Source organism: Xyrauchen texanus, chromosome 34 (assembly GCF_025860055.1).
Source record: "Xyrauchen texanus isolate HMW12.3.18 chromosome 34, RBS_HiC_50CHRs, whole genome shotgun sequence".
Classification (NCBI taxonomy): domain Eukaryota; kingdom Metazoa; phylum Chordata; class Actinopteri; order Cypriniformes; family Catostomidae; genus Xyrauchen; species Xyrauchen texanus.
Window position 1 is genome coordinate 14348164 of NC_068309.1, and position 22176 is coordinate 14370339.

Below are 22176 nucleotides of genomic sequence, written 5' to 3' on the forward strand. Positions count from 1 at the left end.
GACTTGTAGGAAAGGGAAACATTGGAACATTACCCAGACCGGACTTGAACCCGGGTCTCCCACATGAGCGCCACAGCTCAAAGTCAGATGATCACAAGGCAACAGATCCAACATATCTGGAGCATTTTAGAGAGCTTTTTTTTTTCATTATATTTGTTATTTGGAAGTGTGGCTGAGAACTTTTTTTTTCCCCCTCTTCTTTTTGTTTTTTTGTGATGGTTCTTGTCCTTTCACATTACCCATGTTTTAGGAAAGGCCGAGCTTGACTGGGAGCCTAAACTCATGTGTTAAAGCGGTAATTTTCAGTGACATCGCCCAGAGCAAGCATGCATGTGTCATTGTCCGCCCTTCACTGGTTACACAATATGTAATCTGCTGTGCTGAGATGAAGGTGATTCAGTCCATCTGGTTTTAGGCAAGAGCTAATGGGCCTGGCTGACCAGTAGAGTCGGGGAAGGAGGAAAACGCCACAGGGAATTGCCCCACTGAAATGTTCATTATATTGCATAATTAATTTGGCTACACTTGCTGAAGTTGTCTGTGGTTTTACACTCTGGATGAAATGTATTTTTTAGAAGGGGTGGCTTTAAGTTGGTTTTGCTTCACGTCCCAGATTTTCATTGAACATCCAGTTCTGACCCTCTGCCAAAATTGATTATCGTACAAAAAAATTAAATAATATATTCAAACATTGAAATTAATTGTAATAACCATTAACTTTATAGGTGCAACAATATGCAAAATTATTTAAATTAAATAGCTTAAAAATGCATAAATAACAGCAAAAGTGATTTTCCAGCCAGGAACACATGGGACAAATCACTGGAACTAATTTTGCAGCAAAATACCAAACAATTGGATTGGACACACAATCATTGACGTCTACAACTAAACATATTTGAGGCGTTTTTTCTCTCCTTTAAAAGTTCATAAGCTTATTTATTTACTGTGAACAAGTATATATTTAGTTGCATATCATTATTTGCATTTATCATTCGTGCTGTCCACGACCCAATCAAAACAGCACTGTGACCCATTTTTGAGTCGTGACCCACCAGAGCCACTGTACTAGAAAGCAGAGACTCATTTTTCATATCTTACCATTCATTTCACGGCAGTTACCAGACTTTTCCTGCATAACTGCATTGGTTCCACTCTAATCTGTACAAATTCTCTCATAAGCAATGACTAGTCATCTGATTTATAATCAGACTAATGCTCATACGTTTTAAAGTTTTCCAATAATCTCTTGTGATTTTCACATGATGCTGATCGTTCATTGATGCATATTTCAGCTACTTCAGCTCAGTTCATCTCTCTGTTTGAATCTGTAATACCAGATATTGGTTGCATTTAGATGGAAGAGCTTTAAATGGATGGATAATTCTGTCATTTACTCTCATGTCCTTTTTTTTTTTTTTCTAATCCATATTACTTTTTTCATTCTTGGAGCACAAATATAGATGTTAGAACGTTAGCTTCAGTACTGTGAATGATGACTGAGATGAGATTAACATTTTGTCTAACATCTTCTTTTGTGTTCCATGTAAAAATAAAAATGTCAGGCAAGTTTTAAACAATATGTGGGTGAGTGAACGAGGACAGAGTTTATGTATTCAGTTCAACTGTCCCTTTAATATTCAGCACCTTTCATTGTAATTAACAAACACAAGCTTGCTTGTTCCTCCTGCTCTTTTTGATCCTTTTTTTGAAGATAAGCTCATATCATCTACATTCCCTTGCTACTATCTCATCTTAAAGGGCACTCATCCATCTTTAACAATTTCTATGCTTTTATCATTTTCAAACTGCTGCAGAAGGCGCTTAACAGGCAGTCGTCCGTTTCCTGTCCTTCCCATCCCCCACAACCAACCCCTCCTCCTATTGACCAAAGCATCAGCATCCCAGCCAGCTTATCATGGGGAACTAATTCAATATCCCTCTGCCTGTTTTAAATGTCATTGGCTGAGCTCATCTGGAATGACATGTTTTTCGTGGTGGAAGTAAAGGCGCTTTATTGAGCAGGGACGAGAGTGGGGGGATGCGGATACCCTTCGCTCTTCAGGCTGGCTCCGATCTGAAAGGTCTACGAGCTTTTTAAGATCATTCGGTGCACATTCTCACTCATCCTATCCCTCATTGGCTCGGAGTCATCACACATCCTTAGTAGACTAGTGAAAGTAGACTACGGCAAAAGTCTGATCCTCAAATGTCAACTTATGTGCTTGCGTTAAGAGAATATTTTCATTTCACACTCTCTCTGACTGCCTTGACCAGTTTTATAGTTGGGGGAACATAATCACAAATATTATATTGTAGTTTCAAGCCTTGTTTTAAAGATATGTTTGTTAAAATACTTTTTTCTATTCCAAAGGGATAATTCACTCAAAAATAATAAAAATTTTGTTACAAACCCATATGAATTATTTTAATATCGTGGAATACAAAAGGAGATGCTAGGCAGACTTTTAGCCTTCAGGAACCATTTACTTTCATTGTCTGAAAAAAAAAAAAAAATGCAATGAAAGTGAATTGTGACTAAGATAAAAATCCTGCCATACATCACCTTATGTGTTCCACGCAAGGAAAAAATTGTATTTTGTATTTGGAACAACTATGTATTACTTTATGGATGAATCCTTCCCCGAAGTCCTTAAATGTAAGTCGCACCTCTTGAAAATGCCATTCTGTAATTTCTAGCCACATGGACAATGGTATCAGTTAAATCATTGTGCCAAAGGAAAGGTCCCAGTGTAAGGAATAACCCAAGACCCCTGAAATACACAGCATGGTGTCCTACCACAACCCCTGCAGGCAAGCCTGTCTCATCTGGTCTTTTAGCCCACACTGACTCACCTGCCTCCAATCTCACCCCTGCAACTTTCTTAACTCTCCCTGGGAGCTTTTACCCCCTTTCACCCCGGCCTGCAGGGCCTGAAGCCACTGGGGTTGTGGGTCACATAACAGGGCAAAGCTGGAAATGTGAGGGGTCAGCCAGGGCTTACCATGGCAGTACACGAGTCAGGGCGAGTCAAGGGGTGCTGCTCCTTTAAAAGACAAGTTTTAAGTGTAAAGGGCAAATAAGCATCTGCTTTGACAGGCATCTCTCCTCATTGCTAGTGGTATCATGATGAAGTGGGCAATCAGCAGTAATTCTGTAAAGTGCATCATTTACAGTTCCCAAGTGTGTAAAGTGGACAATTCCATGTGCTGTTATGGGGATAATATTTGCTCTGCAATGATGATATGTAAGATTTACTTGCATGAAATAAATAATTTTTTTGATTTCATCAAAGATAATGAAGATAAGATTAAAAATATGCATCATGATGATAATTAAACAATTTTAATGAAAGCATACTGTTGATGAAAATGTGATGTGGAAAAAGCATTGCAAGATGTTAATGCACTAACAATGTTTTTAAAAGGAGACAAATCTAGGAATACTATGGTAGATTTAGATAATCAAATCATAATATTTTGGGGATCTCACTGCTTGAGTTGAAAATGAACTGCTTTGCTTGCGGGTTATTTAGCTAGTTATGTTATGCTCAAATGTATAATATGAGATTAGTCAACTTCATCCACAATTTAAAAAGAATATTTATTACTTACATCTGCACAGGGAGTAATGTGAATGCACAGGTGAACTTGAACTTGTAAATGAAGTGCTGTTCAGAATGTGTAACTCAATTTGTGAGTATGTAGTTGCCGTAACATACACACTTTACATAATGGAATATCCTACACAGTCCAAGGCTACATCTACACTAATACATTTTCTTTTTAAAACATATGTTTTAGTTTCCTAACTTCATCGTTTTCCAAAGTATTCAGTAATTTTAGGTACAATCATTTCTAAACAGATATTAATATTTCAGTATTCTCATTATACTGTGATGACTTCTACTACTTAAATGTGGACAATCTTAGCTTCTGTTATAGTTTGCCACACTTTTGTCATTTTGCACAATATCTCCTGATAAAATGTTTCATAGACTAAAATTATATTCCATTTTATATGCCAAGTGAATGGACTATATTTAATGAATGAAAATGACAACATTTAAAGCTGAAGTATGTATAAAATTTTCTTCTATCCCAGCTTAAAAATGCAGGGGCAACTATAAGTAAGCCATTCATAGGTACATTTTTTGAAAACTGTAAACACTAAATATTCCTGTGTTTGTTTTGAGCGACCCGCTTAAACCCAGCCCAACAACGTTACTCAACAAATGGAGGTGGGACTATCTGATTATTTGAACAACTGCAGACGATGGGCATATTCAAAGCTGTTTTAAAAACATTGTTTACTTTTTGCAATTCTGTTCGGTGGCGCTTGTATCGCAGACATTACATATTTCAGCTTTAAAGGGTATTTTTTCCAAAAGACAAAAAATTAACACTGTTGATGTGTTCTTTTTGTAGGGTTCCTGAAGCCCCAGTGCTCAATACCGCCACCCCCTCAGAGAGGACGAGCAGATGTGTGTACATGTTTCAGCGGCATGTGTCCTCTTCATCAGCGCAGGCTTTCTACAGGTAACACACACACACACACACACACACAAACACCAGACTCATGATTCCATTCTCACAACTGCAGAATCACTCATGTTCTCCACACAAAGTGCTTAAGCTTTCAACAATAACTCAAAATTTTGCAGCTTTGTAAGCCCACCATAAAATATTCTGTCTTTGTATGCCTCAGTTGTTCCCATGTAACCGCATGGCTCTTGCTTTGAAGAAAACTCCAGATATAAGCATAAATCAATGCATTTCAAGGGATAGTTCACCCTAAATGTTAATGCTGTTCCAAACATGTATGACTTTCTTTCCTTTGTGGAACAGTTTTTGGTGAACTATTCCTTTAAATCATATTTAGAAACCAGATTTCATCCTGAACAGATACTCATACATAACTCACGCTAAATATGGCTGGACTTGTAAATAGAGCGTGCAGGATACAAGACACATCTTGCACCATATGTAACATACACAAACATACCATCTAATCGGAATTCGTGTCTATTCCCCACCATGTGTTACAGTGCTGTTGTGTATGATTTACAGTTTGTTATGGTGGTTTAAAGGGCTGATGGACATGTTAGCACCAGCTACACAATCAGCAGGTCTTCCCCTCTCATTACCTCTGAGTGATCCTCATGAGGCAGCACTGACGGTAGCATAACTACACATTCCAGCTGTCATCCTGTGGTATGTGGAGGATTGCCCACTATTACATGTAGATATGTTGGCGTATATATAGGGTCAGTCCTGCGACCCTACATTTGTGCCAGATAGATTATCAGTGACTTCAGCTACTGCAATATGCCAAATATCATCTGAATGGAATTTTTGCAAGTGTGTGGTCCTGTTATACATACTTAACATGCATTTTTGCATTAGCAAACTAGCAGTTACAGAGGTGATAGAGTTACCTTTAAATGTGCTGTTAAATTTGATATGTTGTTATTCAGGTATGTAGTTGTAAACATATCAACAGTTCAACAGTTTATCAACTTGTTCAGCCAGATTCTCATGACAGTAGTTGACCTGAAAGATACAACTGGCCGTAGAAGGTCACAGTTTAAGATATAGCACCTTTTGTGGCAACACTTAGTTTCAGTTTGATCCTTCATGTGCCAGTTAGATTGACCGAACACATGTTGTACTTTCTCAACCCTAAATGCATGTTTCAACAGCTATTACAGACAGTCGGCATGTGTCGCTCAAAACATAGCACTATTTTTCTATATTGTTTATAGAGGGTTGTTTGGCTCAGTTGGTTTACTCAGAGCCATTCACTACCAGATTGTTCTGACATTGCTGTTTGTAATAGAAAATGTTTGAATGTTTCCACAAACTGGCTAAATGGTCTTGAAGCACTCCTGAGAGTTTTGGCTACGCAAAAGAGTTTGCCTATAAAAATGATTTCTGTCTACATATTGTCTTTTCCACAGCCCATAATAGAGCTTGTTTTGCATTTAGCCTAACTGGAGTTGCTCATTTATAAAAGTAGTAATAACTGTATTTCTAAATAGGGAAGGTGTTGCTATAAATCTCCTCGGTCTTGTTCAGAGTGAGAGGATGTGTTCTCATTTGTACTTGTTGCTTGTACCGTGGTTTCAAAAATCACACATTACAGTGAGCAAGCTCTTCAGTTCTTATAGCTCAACTGGTAGTGCATGGTGCTAGAAATGCCAAGGTCATGGGTTTTGATTCCCATGAAACATATATATTTAGAAAATGTATACCTATATTGTACTGTAAGGGGACATTCACACAGGATATTTTCTTGTGTTCAAAAACAGCGTCGCAATGCAAGGATTGGAATAGAATACCTCAACATGCTTTTAAATGTGGATCGTTTTATCTTGACGAAGCTTCTGAAAATGTGCCGTTCATGACACTGGACACTGAAAAAGAAGTGAAATAGGTCGCAACGGTCAGAAACTTCCATCTAGCTTATGTTTACATAGACCAACAATTGAAAAACAGTGCTTTGGATTACAGCGCCAGCTTATGAAATGAAAATGAGGAAGTTGATGGAGGATGGGGCTTCGGTTGGGGGACAGGGTGCTGCGAGCAAACATTACCCAAGGAGATCTGATTCCCTTAATTGCACAGCTCTCACTGATGTGGTGATAGTTTGACTTCTAGTGGTTTTACATTGTTTTAGTTTTTTTTAGTTTTTTTTTACAAAACACAGCCCTTCTGGAATAAGACCGTGAGAAACACAGCGTCCTTATTCAGTTTCAGCATTGTTTTAAATGCAATCAGTTTTTTATGAATATTATTTTTTGAGAAAGACAAAGAAAACCTTTTTTTTTGGAATGGTGGCATATGAAGTGTGCTTTAGGAAGCACTTAAAAACGGCTGCATAGGGGCCTCACAATGCAGTCCTTGTGCTGTGATTTGGTCTCTCCTTGCTGCAGCGAGCGGAGGAATGGAAAAGATTATCCACAGGAATGTCTGGGGTGCCCTCAAACCGAGCGGACTGCGTAATTGGCCAATGGGAGAGCTCAGCCTAGCTAATTTTTTCCTGATGATCTCAGCCGCCTGTTCCATAATGGAGTCTGATTGCCAGCACTGAACTCACATATGGTCCATGTTTGGAGAGACCCAATGATGGGATATACTCTGTTGTGGGCAGAAGGAGAAATGATAGCTGGCTCTGCCTTTGTTGTTTCATTAGTGTTGGGTAAGGATGAGGGTTTGAGAACTTTAGAGCCCTAGCGGCTGGGGATGGGTCATGATTGTAGACTAGTCGTTGACTAACATAGTCGATTAGACTAGTTGTTTAGTGAGCCTGAGATAATTATTTTCTATATGTAATTTCTATGTAAATCCAATTCTGAAATGTTGCATCTTTAAATTTATTGATTTTAAAGCACCGATGCTACAGTCATATGCATGCAAATGGATGTCTTCGGTTTTTGAATTTCATCTCGCACTGCGTTTTTATGATGGCGTATCAAGTTAAAATAGCTGAACTTTTAGAAACGTGCCTCTCGACCCCTGCATTCAGTGGTTTATCATCGCAAGAATGTGTCAATATGTTTTTTCTTTAATTGTGTTTTATTGACATAACTTTGCTTAATCAAGCTGCAGTTAAGCCCAAAGCCAAGCCTTATTACTGTTGGCCCCACTTTATAATTTACAATTTTCATTGCTCGGGTCGTAGTTATCTCACGGCATAATAAATTCTCCCACCTAATTTGGAGGCTATTTATTGTGCTGAGTTCTTGGAAGGAACTTTCGTGGCCCCATTATGGCAAGTGGTGGCAGAATTAACCCCATAAATTGCAGGGGGAACATGACCGACTCATTTTATTTGCAGTGGGTGTGTTTTAACTCCTGTGGAACCTTGCCATCAGCCGGCAGCGGGAAAAAAAGCCATGTGGTTGGGCTTCAGAGGCCGGAGCATATGTTTGTAGACCTTGTGGTCAAACGGAAAGGGAAGGGGGGCCACCGGCTCCTTGTGCTTCCCAGAGCAGGGTCTTGAAAAGGTGAAGGGGGTCAAGAAAAGGAGCTCGTTAGTTACGACATGCTCCACACTCCTTTTTTTAATAGGCTCTGGTTGCCGTCCGCACACACCCGTGCCACTTCCTGTGTCAGGCCGGCCAGAGGGGCCTGGAAAGTCCAACTTGTTGATTATAAAGTCTGGACCTCTACTCGCTCTCAAATTCAACACTACCATCGCAATGGCTATTTTAATACTCCTATTTATTTAAACTGTGCTTCAAAGGTAACCCAGTGGAAAAAATAACAGTCCAGCGGCCATTTTTTACATGTCTTTATGTCAAACATACTCGTGTTGGTTTATATTCTCACAGTGGGCTAAGACCTGCAGTCTGTCATTATTTGGGTCATGGGTGCCAAAAGGGTCTGGGCTAATTGGATTTTGAAGTTCATTTTCATCAGCTATTTGATAAAGCCCTGGCAGTAGTCCTAAAATCTCCAACCACCCCTCGGTTTACACACCAATGAACACATTCCGAATGTCGGGACTGAATTAAGGAGAAACAAAAAGAAAAGAGGTGGGGCCACAATCTAAACAGAGAGATCTTCATTCCCTCAGCAGCCCCCTTATAAACAGTGGTGGCAAAGTGGGAGACTTATGGCTCATTGTGATGGATTTTTCTCATTGACACTGTCAAAGCACATTTTGTGCAAATCTGCCAGCTAATTAAAAGCAGCTTGCTTTTATATCTTGTGTGCATCTATAGCCCTGTCGCTTGAAATTCAAATGATAGAGGATTCATCTGTGATATCAGCTTTTTAACAGCATGCCACAATGTGCAAAGCTCTTGTATCAGAGATGTCACACACTGTGATCTATTAGCAGAGGGTGCAGTGTGTCTGTCAAAAGACAATGTAATACAGGCATCTCGAGAGCTATTAGCATTGATCTGGAGTGGAGTGTCTTTAAATATTTCACTGCCCTCGGCTGAGACATGACCGCTGTGATCGGAGGGATCCAGTGGCCTTCAACGACAGTGTTAGAGCCATCTAACAGCCTCTATATTTTTCTGATCATTAAACTTTCATTCATTTTCTTAAATGTAATTTTCTATATTAAAATATTTTCTCCTACCCCAGCTGAATGTGCAGTATAAGCACAAGAAAACTAGAAGTAAGCCAGTCGTAGGTTGATTTCCATGAAAATTGTAACACTGAGCATCTTGACCATACTGACAAAGCTATTTTGGCTCAACCAATGTTGTGAGTTTGAGGCGGGACTATCTGTTTGACAGACCCATGGAGGACAGGGAGTTTTGGTGGAATTATGCTTGCTGACTCAAGTGGGAAAAAAATTACTCCATTCACCTTTAAGATTTAATGCCTTGGAATATTAAATAAGATTGTAAATCTTGCAGTGTATCTTCATTGATTTTTGTATATTGAAGAACGGTCTGAAGAAATTGTACTCTGAACTGTCATATCCTGCCAGAGATAGGAGGGAGGGGGCGATAAGCCTACTGCCGTGCAGGGCGGGACTCAACTTGTGGCGGTGGGGTGGTGGAGGTTGCCGTGTTGGCACACTGAAACAACAATGTGCTTGTGATTGTGAGCAGGCTTATAAAGCGATGGCTGACGCATGATTGGCTAGAAGTAACCTAGCTTATGGTGCGACGATATAAGCTGTGAGTCTTCCTGTTAGAACTACGCTGCACTTACATTTCTCGAAGTTTGGTCTTTTTGTTTATTTTTGTTTTGCTTTTTGTCAAATGAGAGTGACACGTTATTTGACTAAATGTGTGACTTTTTGGCTTAGTTAGGAAAATAGGCTTCAGCTAAAATATAAGCTGTAATGCCAGTGTATTTGTAGGCATTTAGAAGTCAGAATGTTGTATACACTCACTGAGCACTTTATTAGGAACAACTCTAGACCTACTTATTCATGTGATTATTTAATCAGTCAATTGTGTGGCAGCAGTGCAATGCAAAAAATCTTGCAGATACGTGCCAGAAGCTTCAGTTAATGTTTACGTCAACCATTAGAATGTGGGAAAATGTGAACTCAGTGGTTTTGACCGGTGCCAGATGGGCTGGCTTGAGTATTTTTGTAACTGCTGATTTTCTGGGATTTTCGCACAGTCTCTAGAGTTTACTCCGAATAGTGCCAAAAAAAAAAATAAACATCCAGTGAGCGGCAGTTCTGAGGACAGAAATGCCTTGTTGAATGCCTTGTCAATGGAAAATAGCCAGGCTGGTTTGAGCTGACAGAAAAGCTATGGTAACTCAGAAAACCACTCTGTACAATTGTAGTGAGCAGAATTGTATCTAAGAATGCACAACACATCTAACATTTAGGCGGGTGGGCTACAATAGCAGAAGACCATGTAGAGCACTTTATTAGGACCATAGTGTTCCTAATAAAGTTATCTGTGAGTGTATATTGGTCAATTTACTGCATGTGTGTTACTTTTTCTATGTGCCATGCTGTCATCTGATTTCATGTCTACTCAAGAGATTCCTACAGTTACGTGCCAGCCAATCAAACCCAGAGAGACAGAAAGAGCTTGGGAGGAACAAGAGTGACAAAAGAGAGAGAGAGAGAAATAGTGCCAAAAATTTAATGAGGAACCAAAAGAGACCAAGAAAAGAGGAATGATGCGAGACAGAAAGAATTAGAAACAGAGGAAGTGAGACAGACCCAAAGATGAGTGGAGCTCACGTTGGCACAGTGTGACAGCAGCCACTCGTTGCGTCTGGGTCAGGGAAAAAATTAGAGCGACTAAGCCTTTGATAAATCTTTGAGCTCTTAATCTCTCTGTGCCACCATCACAGTGAAATCCAATCTTATTGTCACAGCTGACCGAGGGGGGTTGTGAGGGGGCGGGTGAGCGGTAATGTCATGTCTCACTCTGCATGCCATTGTCCTTTGGGAAACACAAGCTTTCCATGTCTCTTTCTCTTTCTGTGATTCATCATTATTAATGTAAAATTATGTGTGTAATTATTTTTATGTAAAATACATTTAATGTGAAGCAACTACTATTAAGTAAGCCATTTGTAGGTTGACGTCCTGAAGAGCGTAAAGACTGTGACACTGTTGTGCTTTTTACATTCCTCTGTTTGTATTAGCGGCCCAATATGTCAACTTCTGAGTTTGGGACGGGACTAATTGACAGATGAGTGTTGTTAAGAAACCTGTTTGGAAATATTATTTCATTATTTTTCCAATTCTGTATGGTGCTACTAGTTAAAAAAAAACATGAAATTGATTTGAGAATTGACATGCACAACTTTCTTTTCTATGTTAACTCATTGAAACAGGAAGTTTGGGCTGGACACGTCGAAGGCTTGTCTCTTTTTTGTTTAAAAATACCCTCTAGTTTACATAACAGCCATGAACCTTTGCTGCTTGCTATTCGGTTGCAGGTGGTATTAGAGGAGGGACATTCTCATTCTAGAGAGCATTTGATTGGTAGTGCAAGATGAGTCATCAATAATCTTAGTCCGTTTTCCTATAAGAGATTTACATGTCTGTTTAAACGTGCATAAATGTTTGATAAAAGGTTATTTTGTTAACTCTTAGGAGTAAACTAGCATAAAGATGTAATTAGAGAAGAATGTCGATAACATTTTAATTGGCCAATAGTTTTGAAATGTATTTATTGAATATGTGAAAACATATTCTTAGTATTTTCTTACTTTGTCATTGATTTTGCCAGAAACCAATGGTTCCAAAATCAACTATTGGTGGCAATTAATTGGCAAAACCGATAATGGATAAAGCCTCAAACTGCCATTTTGACTCTATGTGGTAGCTACAATTCAAGCTTAAAAAATGGGATCAAGGCTCTAGGTCTGAGATCCCATTTAAATATCATTGAGCAAACTACCAATGCCTAATCAGCACAGATGTGAATAATTCACAAACATTTACAACTTTTTGTGACAGATGGCATTTCCATCTGTTTTATTCCTCATGTCCTTCTGTTAGACGGAACAGTTTTAGTTCTGTTTAAGCTTCGTTTACTTTCCCTCCAAGTTTAGATGTTTACAGTGCAATTAATCTCTGGACAAGGACCGAGTCTTTCCAAGCACAGTCAAATATTACAAATTAGCAGACTATATTGTTGTTGTTGTTTTTTTGTTTTTGTTTTTGTACCAAGTAAGTTTTAGGATCGCAATTCAGGTGACATAAAAATTATTGAAAAGTTGATCTATTGTGATGCCAGGGCCTTTTTTTGTTGTGTGTTACTTGCACAACAAGATGTGAAAAAAGTTTCTGCTGCAGATTTGGATACTTACAGGAAGGAAGACATTCAGTGGGGCTCTTTCAAAGGAATGGGCCAATCTAAATTATTTATATATTGATTCTGGTTTTCTCCCAGGCAAATACATGCAGCTCTCCATACACATAAATTACAGTAGTTATGCCCGTAGGTTCTCACTTTTCTGTGACTGAAAAATACAGACCTTTAAAACAACTTGAGTGTTTGTGAGCATATGTGTGTGTGTTTGTGACTGGTTGCTTATGTATACATTTTGTATGGAAGACTAGTTCCAAGTGTTATTTGGATGGACGCCTTTACTGAAGTCATCTGATTCCAATATGCATGAAGCCTGTCCTGCCAGGGACAACAGGATGCTCTGGATCAGACACACATTGTGCACTCTGCATTTTTCAAGTACTGAGCTGAACTTCTTTAGCGCTAATCTTTCATGTCTCCAGAGGGAAGTCTGGGGGGAAATATCAAAGGTCTTTGAGAAACGTATGTAGAAATTATTTGGATCGGGCAAATCGTAAACCAATGATGTACATTACATGCAGATTTCTGACAAATACACTTTTAGAGTTCACATGAGGTCGTTATTTCCCAAGTTGGGACACACTGTGGTCCCAAAAAGGTGTTGGACACTGAAATCAGACTTATACATTTTCTGAAGTGCATTGCATTAGATTACAAAATGTCAAACCAACTGGCATTCCTAGCCATTTTTGCAGTTACTTTAAAGCAACTGGTCCTAAGATAAATACATTTTTAAGTGTAGCTTCGGTGTCCATATACTCTATATGGGCCACTGTATATCTAATCTCTTATGTAAATAAACAACCCAACCTTCTTACTTACAGAAAATAATGAATTCCTGCCACTCAGCAACGCAATATAGTGTGCATATCACGTTTCGCATATCTTCACCTCTATCGTGTACATGTACGACCCCATTTTGAACAGCTCATCTGTTTGTTAACTGGACCATGCCTGAGGCTTAGCAGTTGTCTTAAGGCTCAGGTGTCCTTTGGAAAGATGGTGCACATGGTCAGTTAGCTCCATCCACAGCGCAGGGAATGCGAAGGGCAGAAGGAAGCCAGGTTCCCTTAGGGGAGCTGCTAAGAGGTTGGAAGGGCAGGGGGCTCGTAGGGGAGGTTGAGGTTTGGGGGAGGGGGTGCCGTGGGTGAGGTTCTGTCGGTATTTTGATGCTAAAATGATTAGACACAGTTGACATTATAGCAAGCTCTGCAGCAGGGGGGTGGAGGCAGCTAAAGCGTTTGCTGGGCTCGAATGCCACCAGAGCTGATCTCACGAAAGGGAAGGTCAGCATTAAAACACCTGCTAACCCGGTATAGACCTCTGTAAAACAGCCCTGTTATAGATCTCAAAGTAGGGATGGGTATTGCTACAGATTGTCTGATTCGATATGATTCCGATTCACAAGCTCTCGATTCAATTTTATTCAGATTTTGAATTGATTCAATTTTGATTCATATGGCTTTATTTCAGTTAAAAAAGTCTAATTTACTTACTTATGAAAGAAATTATCTCTCTGTTAATGCTGCTGATTTTATAAGGGACCTTCTAACTACATGCGAAAATATAAATTTGGCCAGTTAATATATATATATATATATATGTAAAGGTATTCAATGGAAAGGAGGAGGCGAGAACCGGCTTGACGGTATAAATAATAGTTTTAATGATAAACTTAAAAGAAGGCATAAACACACACGACGGACATGTCCGCTAATGATCTCTCTCTCTCTCGCACGGCCCTCTGCAGTCAGCCCTTAAACCTCACGGAGGCATAATTAGCCTAATACGGGACCGTGTGTGTAGGATCACGACCCGGCCCTGCCTTCCGCCCTGCCACAATATATAATGCGCTTACGTCATGCTTCTCGTCAGTTGCTGGTAGGAAGCACTTTTTTAAAAGTTAATAACGTTTTAATTATCCATTTATTTTTTACACAAACATATCGATTCGCTTCAGAAGACATTCATTGATCGACTGGAGTCATGTGGATTACTTTATTGTTGCCTAAACATGACTTGTAGACCATCAAAGTGCTGTCACCCATGTACTTCTATTATAAGGACCTAACAGAGCTTTATCTTCTTCTGAAAATCTTAATTTGTGTTCTGCTGAATAATGAGAGAATTTTCATTTTTGGGTGAACTATTCCTTTAAATGTATGCCTTGTAAAGCACTGCCACTACAGCTATACACATGCAGACGGCAGTTTTGTCGCATCGCATGCTATTTTTTTGAGGATACCACAATGAGCGTTTCATATACAGTATAGCAATAATAAATATCATATTTATTATTAATTTAAATCAATTATTTGCATCATTTTAAATTGTAACGTTACAGATGCATTTCTAACAAATTTTTCCGCATTGCTTTTTAACACAATATGTCAAGTTAAAAATAGTTCAGCTTTTAAAAACACAAATTAAGACCCTTACCTTACAAAGTCGACTAGTTGTTCAGTCAACCTATCAACTAGTCGTTTGTGAAAACATGTAGTGTTTTAAATCCCTAGCAGGAACGTCGCTGAAGGGGATTGAGTTTTTGTGCTGACCTTCCAATGTCACACGTTCCTACAGTTTAGCAGCAGGGCCAGCCGAGTGTGCAAATTTGAAGCATGGCATGCTGTGATGCAGTTGGACTGGGACGAAGGTGTTACTTGTTGCCTATGTGCATCTCTAAAGTGAGTTTTTACTGGATGTGAGGGATTGCACTACTACAGCTAATGGAAATGTCTTGTTTGAGTTTACCGCTGTGCAGGGCATCACAGCTGTGCCCTGGGTACAAAAAAATAAAGACTGTTCTGATGTCTTTTTTGTAGGAAGTCTGTATAAGATAAAGATATATAGTACATGCGCGTATGTAAATGTATGTGTGTGTGTGTTTGTCCATATTTCTTTTTTTATATTTGTCATGTACATTTTCTAGAAATTCTTTAAATGTTTTCAATATAAAATCTGCTCTTTAAAAAAATACAAAAAAATCTGCCTATTTATCTTCGGGCCATCAATCCATTCTGTGGGTTTGGCTGTACTTAAGGCTGTTCCAGAGGAATTCTTTCAGAAAGCTGAACCTTGACCACACACACAAACATACACACACACACACACACACACTCTCTCTGTTTAGTCCACACTGCGATGTGTATGATAGGCAGAGAGTGGGGAATGTGTGACAGAGCGAAACAAATGCCACAGGGGAATCATGTCCACAAGTCCATTACAGTGTGTGATATTGAGCTAATTGACTGATGTGACCATGTAATAAAGACTATATGAAACTAAAAAGCAAACGAGGGTCCATCGGGGACAACAGAGAGAGAGAGATTGTGCAGCAAAATCCAAAACCAGCACAAGGCGAAGGTCAAACTTACTCTAGATCATTAAATACTTTTACAACATCATTTAAACCCTGTTTTTGTGTGTGTTTGAGTAGTTTAATTACTTTAGTACTTTAATGTTTCAGAACTATGTAGGTGTGTATGTTTCGTTAGGGGAATCTTGGACATGTTTTTGTACTGTCAACTTTTGCAGTTTACTGTGATACTCCAACACTTCAGACCAACAAATAAGACCTCAATCACGTGACAACCTGCTAGTATGACAAGCTAGAATATTGTCATGTTAACATACTTTAGACTTGTGATGGAGCAAGAAATGTTAGCAAGTTGATTCAATGTTAGCAAGAAATTATTATGAAACCTGTTAAGAAAATGTCTGGGTCATATTTCTCACCAAAATCAAAAGACAATTAATAATAAATTCTAGATACTGTTGTGTGTGAAAATCCCAGGAAATCAGCAGTTACAGAAATACTCAAACCAGCCCGTCTGGCACAAACAATCATCCATGTGATTATCTAATCAGCTAATTGTGTGATAGCAGTCCAGTGCATAAAATCATGCACATATGTGTCAGAAGCTTCAGTTAATGTTCACGTCAACCATCAGAATGGGGAAAATTTGATCTCAGTGATTTCAAACGTGGCATGATTGTTGGTGCCAGATGGGCTTTTTTGAGTATTTCTGTAACTGCTGATCTCCTGATATTTTCACACACAACAGTTACTAGAGTTTACTCAGAATGGTGCCAAAAACATCATCAACAACAACAACAACAAAAATCCAGTGGGTGGCAATTCTGATGATGGAAATGCCTTGTGATGAGAGAGGTCAACAGAGAATGGCCAGACTGGTTCAAACTGACAAAGTCTGCAGTAACTCAGATAACCTCTCTGTACAAATGTGGTGAGAAGAATAGCATCTCAGAATATATATATATATATATATATATTAAAAATAAAATGATATTAAAAATAGTTTTTATTAGTTTATCATTATTTAAGCATGAATTATATGTGTTAAGTTTATGTAAAAAAAAACATAATTTTTTTTAACTTAAGTTTAATGTAAAGTTCTATACTGAAAAAGAAACAATGTGTAATATAATAAAAAATTAAATTGTAATAATAATTTAGTATATATATATATATATATATATATATATATATATATATATATATATATATATATATATATATATATATATATATATATATATATTAGTATTTCAATTGTTTAACAGTATTATTTGTTATATTTAATTTATGCATATTTACTAATATATATATATATATATAGTGCCTGAACAGGATTTGTTTTTTGCATTATAGTAATATATATTTGGTGGGAAAATGTGCTTAATTGATGTGAACATTTAAGCAGGAACAGGAAAACAGCTAAATATAATTGCCTTTTTGTTCTTTTTATTTTGGGGTGACCTATGAGAAAAGATGTTGGAATCAATTAGAATTTGAAGCATAAATTATTGCAAAAATATCTACATAATGCTCTGCCTTTTTCTGGATTATTCTCTTTCAACATATATATTTGTATGTACACACATTTATTTGGCCAGCCTGGATTATCTCCATCTTTAATCTTCATCCGAGAGTGGACAGCTGTCATTCCAGCGGTGTTTAGGATATTTCTGCTATTTTACTGTGCTTTCTGCTGCATCTAATTACAGAACAACCTACTAGGCTGCGGTCCCTGATGATCTTTTTTTTTTTTGTATATTTTAAAGCAGCCTAAGCTGAAACCTTCACAACTCTCCTTCATTAAACATGAAAATGCCACTGGAAAAAAAAAAAACTCAATTAACAATCTAACTAACAATCATACAGTAAAAACTCAAAAGCATAACTAAATTCAAAGGACCAATTTGAAAATAAAAAAGAAATTAAACTAAATTCTAAATTCCAAACTATTATAACCTTGACGCTGAGCCATTGTGACTCTGTCCTCAACAGGGAGCCGGGCTGCTCACGCTCATTGTGTGTATTCATTCTCAATTCTCTGCCAACGCAGATTATCAGCGTTCCGGCTGCTCCCACTTTTTCAAGAATACTCTGATCTGAAATGGCGAATATGGCAGCTGTTTGTAACCAAAGCTGATAATGTGTGTCCACGCCACTGTTTATTTAACACCTCTCCATCCATCTGGCCTAATATTTTGCGATTATGCAGTGGACACGTGTGTGGAAGATCAGCATGATTACACAATAGCAACGAGTAGTGTCACTCTCTTTTTATAGAGCTAATTCACCCGACACTCTTGCTTGCTTGCAGCTCAATTATTCAAAACCCAGCGCTCATATGATACCGTAAGGGATGCTAACCGTCTGGGCTGAGGCCCTTTCCAATTCAGAGCATATTGATAACAGACTCACATCTGGATTCAGTCGAACCCGCTTGGAGACACTTGGCTAGCGATCAGTCACTATAAAAAACACAATCAGCACAAGGTTCACGCTACAGGTAAATCTTGCCCAACAATAGCAGGGCTGGTTTCGCTTATCCATCTAAAGCGGTTGAAAGTCTATCAGGTTGTAACTATCACTTTGTTTATGTGTGTTTATGCAGAGGAAAAACTGATTTATGGTGCATTTTTTTTGCAATTTTGAGAGTCAATAAAACCTGTATTTCTCCTTCAATCCTGTCAGTGTTGCTTATCTACTGAGGACAGCTTTCAAATGTCACAATTTGAATAATTTTCAATCTTGAAAAGGTGGTAAAATGAAGCAGGATTTACAAAAGAATGGCAACATCCTCAAGGTTGTGATGATCGAGGACATACAGTGAGTCCTTTTGTTTGGTCCGCTTGTAATAAATCAACGTCCTCTTAGTCCCTTCTTTCATTGATTTAAATGAAGATTACCTCTACAAACCATAATTTCTCAGGTCTTCTTTTTTCTGTCAAGTCCTGTTTGACATTCGTCTCATATAAACGGCTGTTGTGAATGCTGTCATTTCCTTAATCCTTTTTGAGCTTTGCAAAATAATACTTTCTTAAAGGAAAATTACAGGTTCAATACAAGTTAAACTCAATCGACAGCATTTGTGGTATAATGTTGATTACTTCAAAAATTATTTCAACTCGTCCCTCCTTTATGTTTAAAAAGGCATAAATCTAAGTTCCAGTGACTTACAATGGAAGTGAATGGGGGCAATCCTTAAACTTCTTCAAACGTATAGCCACAAGACATAAACAATATGCATGCTAACATGATTTTAGTGTGATAAAATCCTTTGATAACTTTTTCTGTGTTAAATTATAGCCAATTTTACAATTTCGTTGCCATGACGATGTAATGTCAACAACTCCTAAAATGACTGTAAAAATGACGATTTAAGCAACTTTACAGGTCAAATAATACAGAAGTTTTAACAAAATAATTAATGTAAGTGCTTTTATAAACTTAAAGCTTCACATTTCTGACTTTAAACCCTCCAAATATTGGCCCCATTCACTTTCATTGTAAGTACCTTACTATAACCTCGACTTCTGCTTTTTCTTTTTTTTTTTTATTTAAAGGAAAGAAAGGATGAGTTGAAATATTTTTTTTGGTTGTCAAAATTATGCCACAAATATTGTTGATTAACTTATATTGGACCCAGAATATTCCTTTAATAATTTATTGTGTCTTGTTTTCGTGTAAAGTATCTAAACATCTTTACAAGAAGATTATTTTTACTTAAAGCAATTTATTATTATTATTATTTTTAATGGAGAAACTGCACAAAACTTTGTTATATATACAGTATATATAATAATATGCCCATGTTCTCTGTTATATATTGGAAAAACAAAGCACACATTAGTCACTAGAATCATCGAACACGTGAGTGCTATCAGGAAATCAGATCACACATCTTCTGTTTTTCGTCACTTTGAATCTGTCAAACATTCCCTTTCAGATTTGGTCTGTGTCTCGTTTGGAAGGCTGCGTCCTCCGGAGGTCGCATTTCTCTGCCGCATACGTCATCGACGCTGTCTTGTTTCAGAAAAGCGAGTGGGACACTTCAAATGCGACCTTCTTTCACGGGAATGTTCTTTGCTTCAACGGAAATATCTAAAAAACAATTATGCCAATTTGCCCAGAAATATGATGTTCAAACGTCAGTAGATGACTGCAGAGTATATACTATGTATAATTATATTAACATATAATAAAAATAAAGTATTAGACTTAAAGTACACCTGTAAAATCTACTTTCTTTTCTCTTTACATCATTATAAATCTCCTAAAATGTACCTCATAAATTCCCTTCCAGAGGGACTTTGTTCCCTTCTCACTCAAAGCGATTGAGCTTGTAAAAGAGTGGCGTGCTCTCATAGCAACCATGTTACGTTACGTTTCAGTTTGTCCTACGAAGGCTGTCTCGTTTAAACAGGGCTTGTTTAAAGGAGGGCCTTCAAAGGACGCGTCCTACCTAGCATGCAGCCTTCCAAACGAGATGCAGCCTTGAAGTTCCTGGGCATTGAGAGGATCCTTCCTCAAAGGAGAGAGGGGGGATCGAGATAAGAAACTATTACAAAAAGAGGCTTTTTTGAAGCTTTAGTCCCCAATGGCATGAATGAGGAGATGGATTTTGCCTGTTTTCTCTAGTGTTTTTTTTCCCCTCTGTACTTATATGTTGAAGTCTCTGTAATTGAGCTCTATAACTTTAAGAGTTCCTCTGGATTAAGCTCAGCTGGTCTCAATTTGTAATCATGTGTTTTTATAAAAGGGATGAGTTGTTTGTAAGGTGAGCACTGAAGAAAGCTATGGGCTGAAACGTTTGCTTACTGGTCTGTTTTTATCTCGCTGCACTTTTTCACTATGCAAGTCTAAATTAACAAATATTTTTGATAGACATTTTTGGTCTGCTCTTCATTTAGTGTGCGGACCGCATCTGTTGTGGATGTTAGATTTATGTTTAAAATGTGAAAACAATTTACTAATGGGGTAAGAAAAATAAACGCAAAAGATTTATTCTCTGAAAAGAATCTTCATATGTCATGTAATTTTGCTTCTCAATCAAATAAAGAAAAACGTTTAAGAAAATGTTGTTTTTTTTTTTTGCAGTGTGTCACGTCCCTACCTTACCTTTCAGAGTTAGAGCGGTGCATTTGAGCAGAATAAAACCCAGTGTAAGCCGTGACTTATCACCAAACGAACAAGTAACCAGATTACATGCTTTCAGCTAATTGTGGGTCAGAATTGCAAATGACGTGTCGCCTCCTGATTAAATTGATATGGCTAAACTCGTAAATTATAGATTGTGGGTGAACATTCTTGCAGAACATAGCAGTTTTTCACAATGAAGATTTGTGGATAAGGGTACCATCTTAAGAGCATTATTAAAAGTTAACATGAGAGGGTCTCTGATTTTAGCAGGCGAAGTCGCAAACACTTCATATCAAAAGAGGATTTAGAAAATTTCACTTCTCTGCTACCTGTTCTGTTTTTATATTCAAACAAGCAACGGGCACTTGCGCACTCAAAACAACAACAGTTTACAATTTGGAATATAGTGAAAAATACGTTTATTATCCTTCCCTAAGACAGATTCAGACAAAAGGGCATTATAAGCACATGATCTGCCACAGTGTGCCGGAACACATCTATATGTTGTTAATTTGTGTTAGGTCAGCTGCCATATTTGAGCACTGTGGAACGCACCTCTTTTCCATCGGCTCGCTTTGGAAACGTAAATTCTCCATTAAACTTTAATTAAAACTTGTATATACACTGTGTGTGTGTGTGTGTGTGTGTGTGTGTGTGCAAGCAAGCAAATGATTGAAGTAATGATATTGCTTTCAAGATCTGTTAATGAAAGTGTGTGTGTTCTTGTGTATTTGTTTGTGTGTGTGTGTGTGTGTGTGTATTGTCCCACTTCGCTTCTCTTCAGGAAGAGAGCCTAGATACTTCCTGTTTGTGTCAATATTGAAAGGAAGAGCCTGAGCAGTTAAAGGAGACACAAATGAGATACAACCCCCAACCCCACACACACACATTCATACACTTCTTATTTTTATTTACACGACTGTTAAAAAGTTTAGGGTCACTTGCCTGAAATGTTTCTCATGATCTTAAAAATCTTTTGATCTGAAGGCGTATGCTTAAATGTTTGAAATTGGTTTTGTTGACAAAAATAGAATTGTGCCAACATACTGATTTATTTCATTCCAAAACTAAAATTGTATTTAAAAAAAAAAAGTTTTTGTAATGGATGGCTTGGACCGAATAATTAAGAAAAGCAGACAGTATATAGATGGGAACTCCTTCAATATTGTTTAAAAAGCATCCCAGGGTGATTCCTCAAGAAGTTTGTTGAGAAAATGTCAAGAGTACATTTCTGGAAAATCTAGGTAAAAGTATGGCCACATTGAAGATGCACAGTTTTGATTTATTTTAGATTTTTTTTAGTCACAACATAATTCCCATATTTCCATTTCTATTATTCCATAGTTGTGATGACTTTACTATTATTCTAAAATGTGAAGAAAAAAAGAAAAGAAAGAAGAGTATGTGACCCTAAACATTTGAATGGTAGTATATATTGAAGACTACATTATGCATGTC

General features: G+C 37.7%; 1 protein-coding gene across 3 annotated transcripts in view; it reads left to right on the forward strand.

The window, feature by feature from the left end:
* LOC127628225 (retinoic acid receptor RXR-alpha-A) overlaps positions 1-22176 on the forward strand; it is a 204619-nt gene that overhangs the window by 101940 nt on the left and 80503 nt on the right. For all 3 annotated transcript variants that reach the window (XM_052104994.1, XM_052104996.1, XM_052104995.1), the window contains exon 2: positions 4429-4539. In XM_052104994.1, the coding sequence (XP_051960954.1) occupies positions 4429-4539 (111 nt within the window). The remainder of the gene's footprint in view (positions 1-4428; positions 4540-22176) is intronic.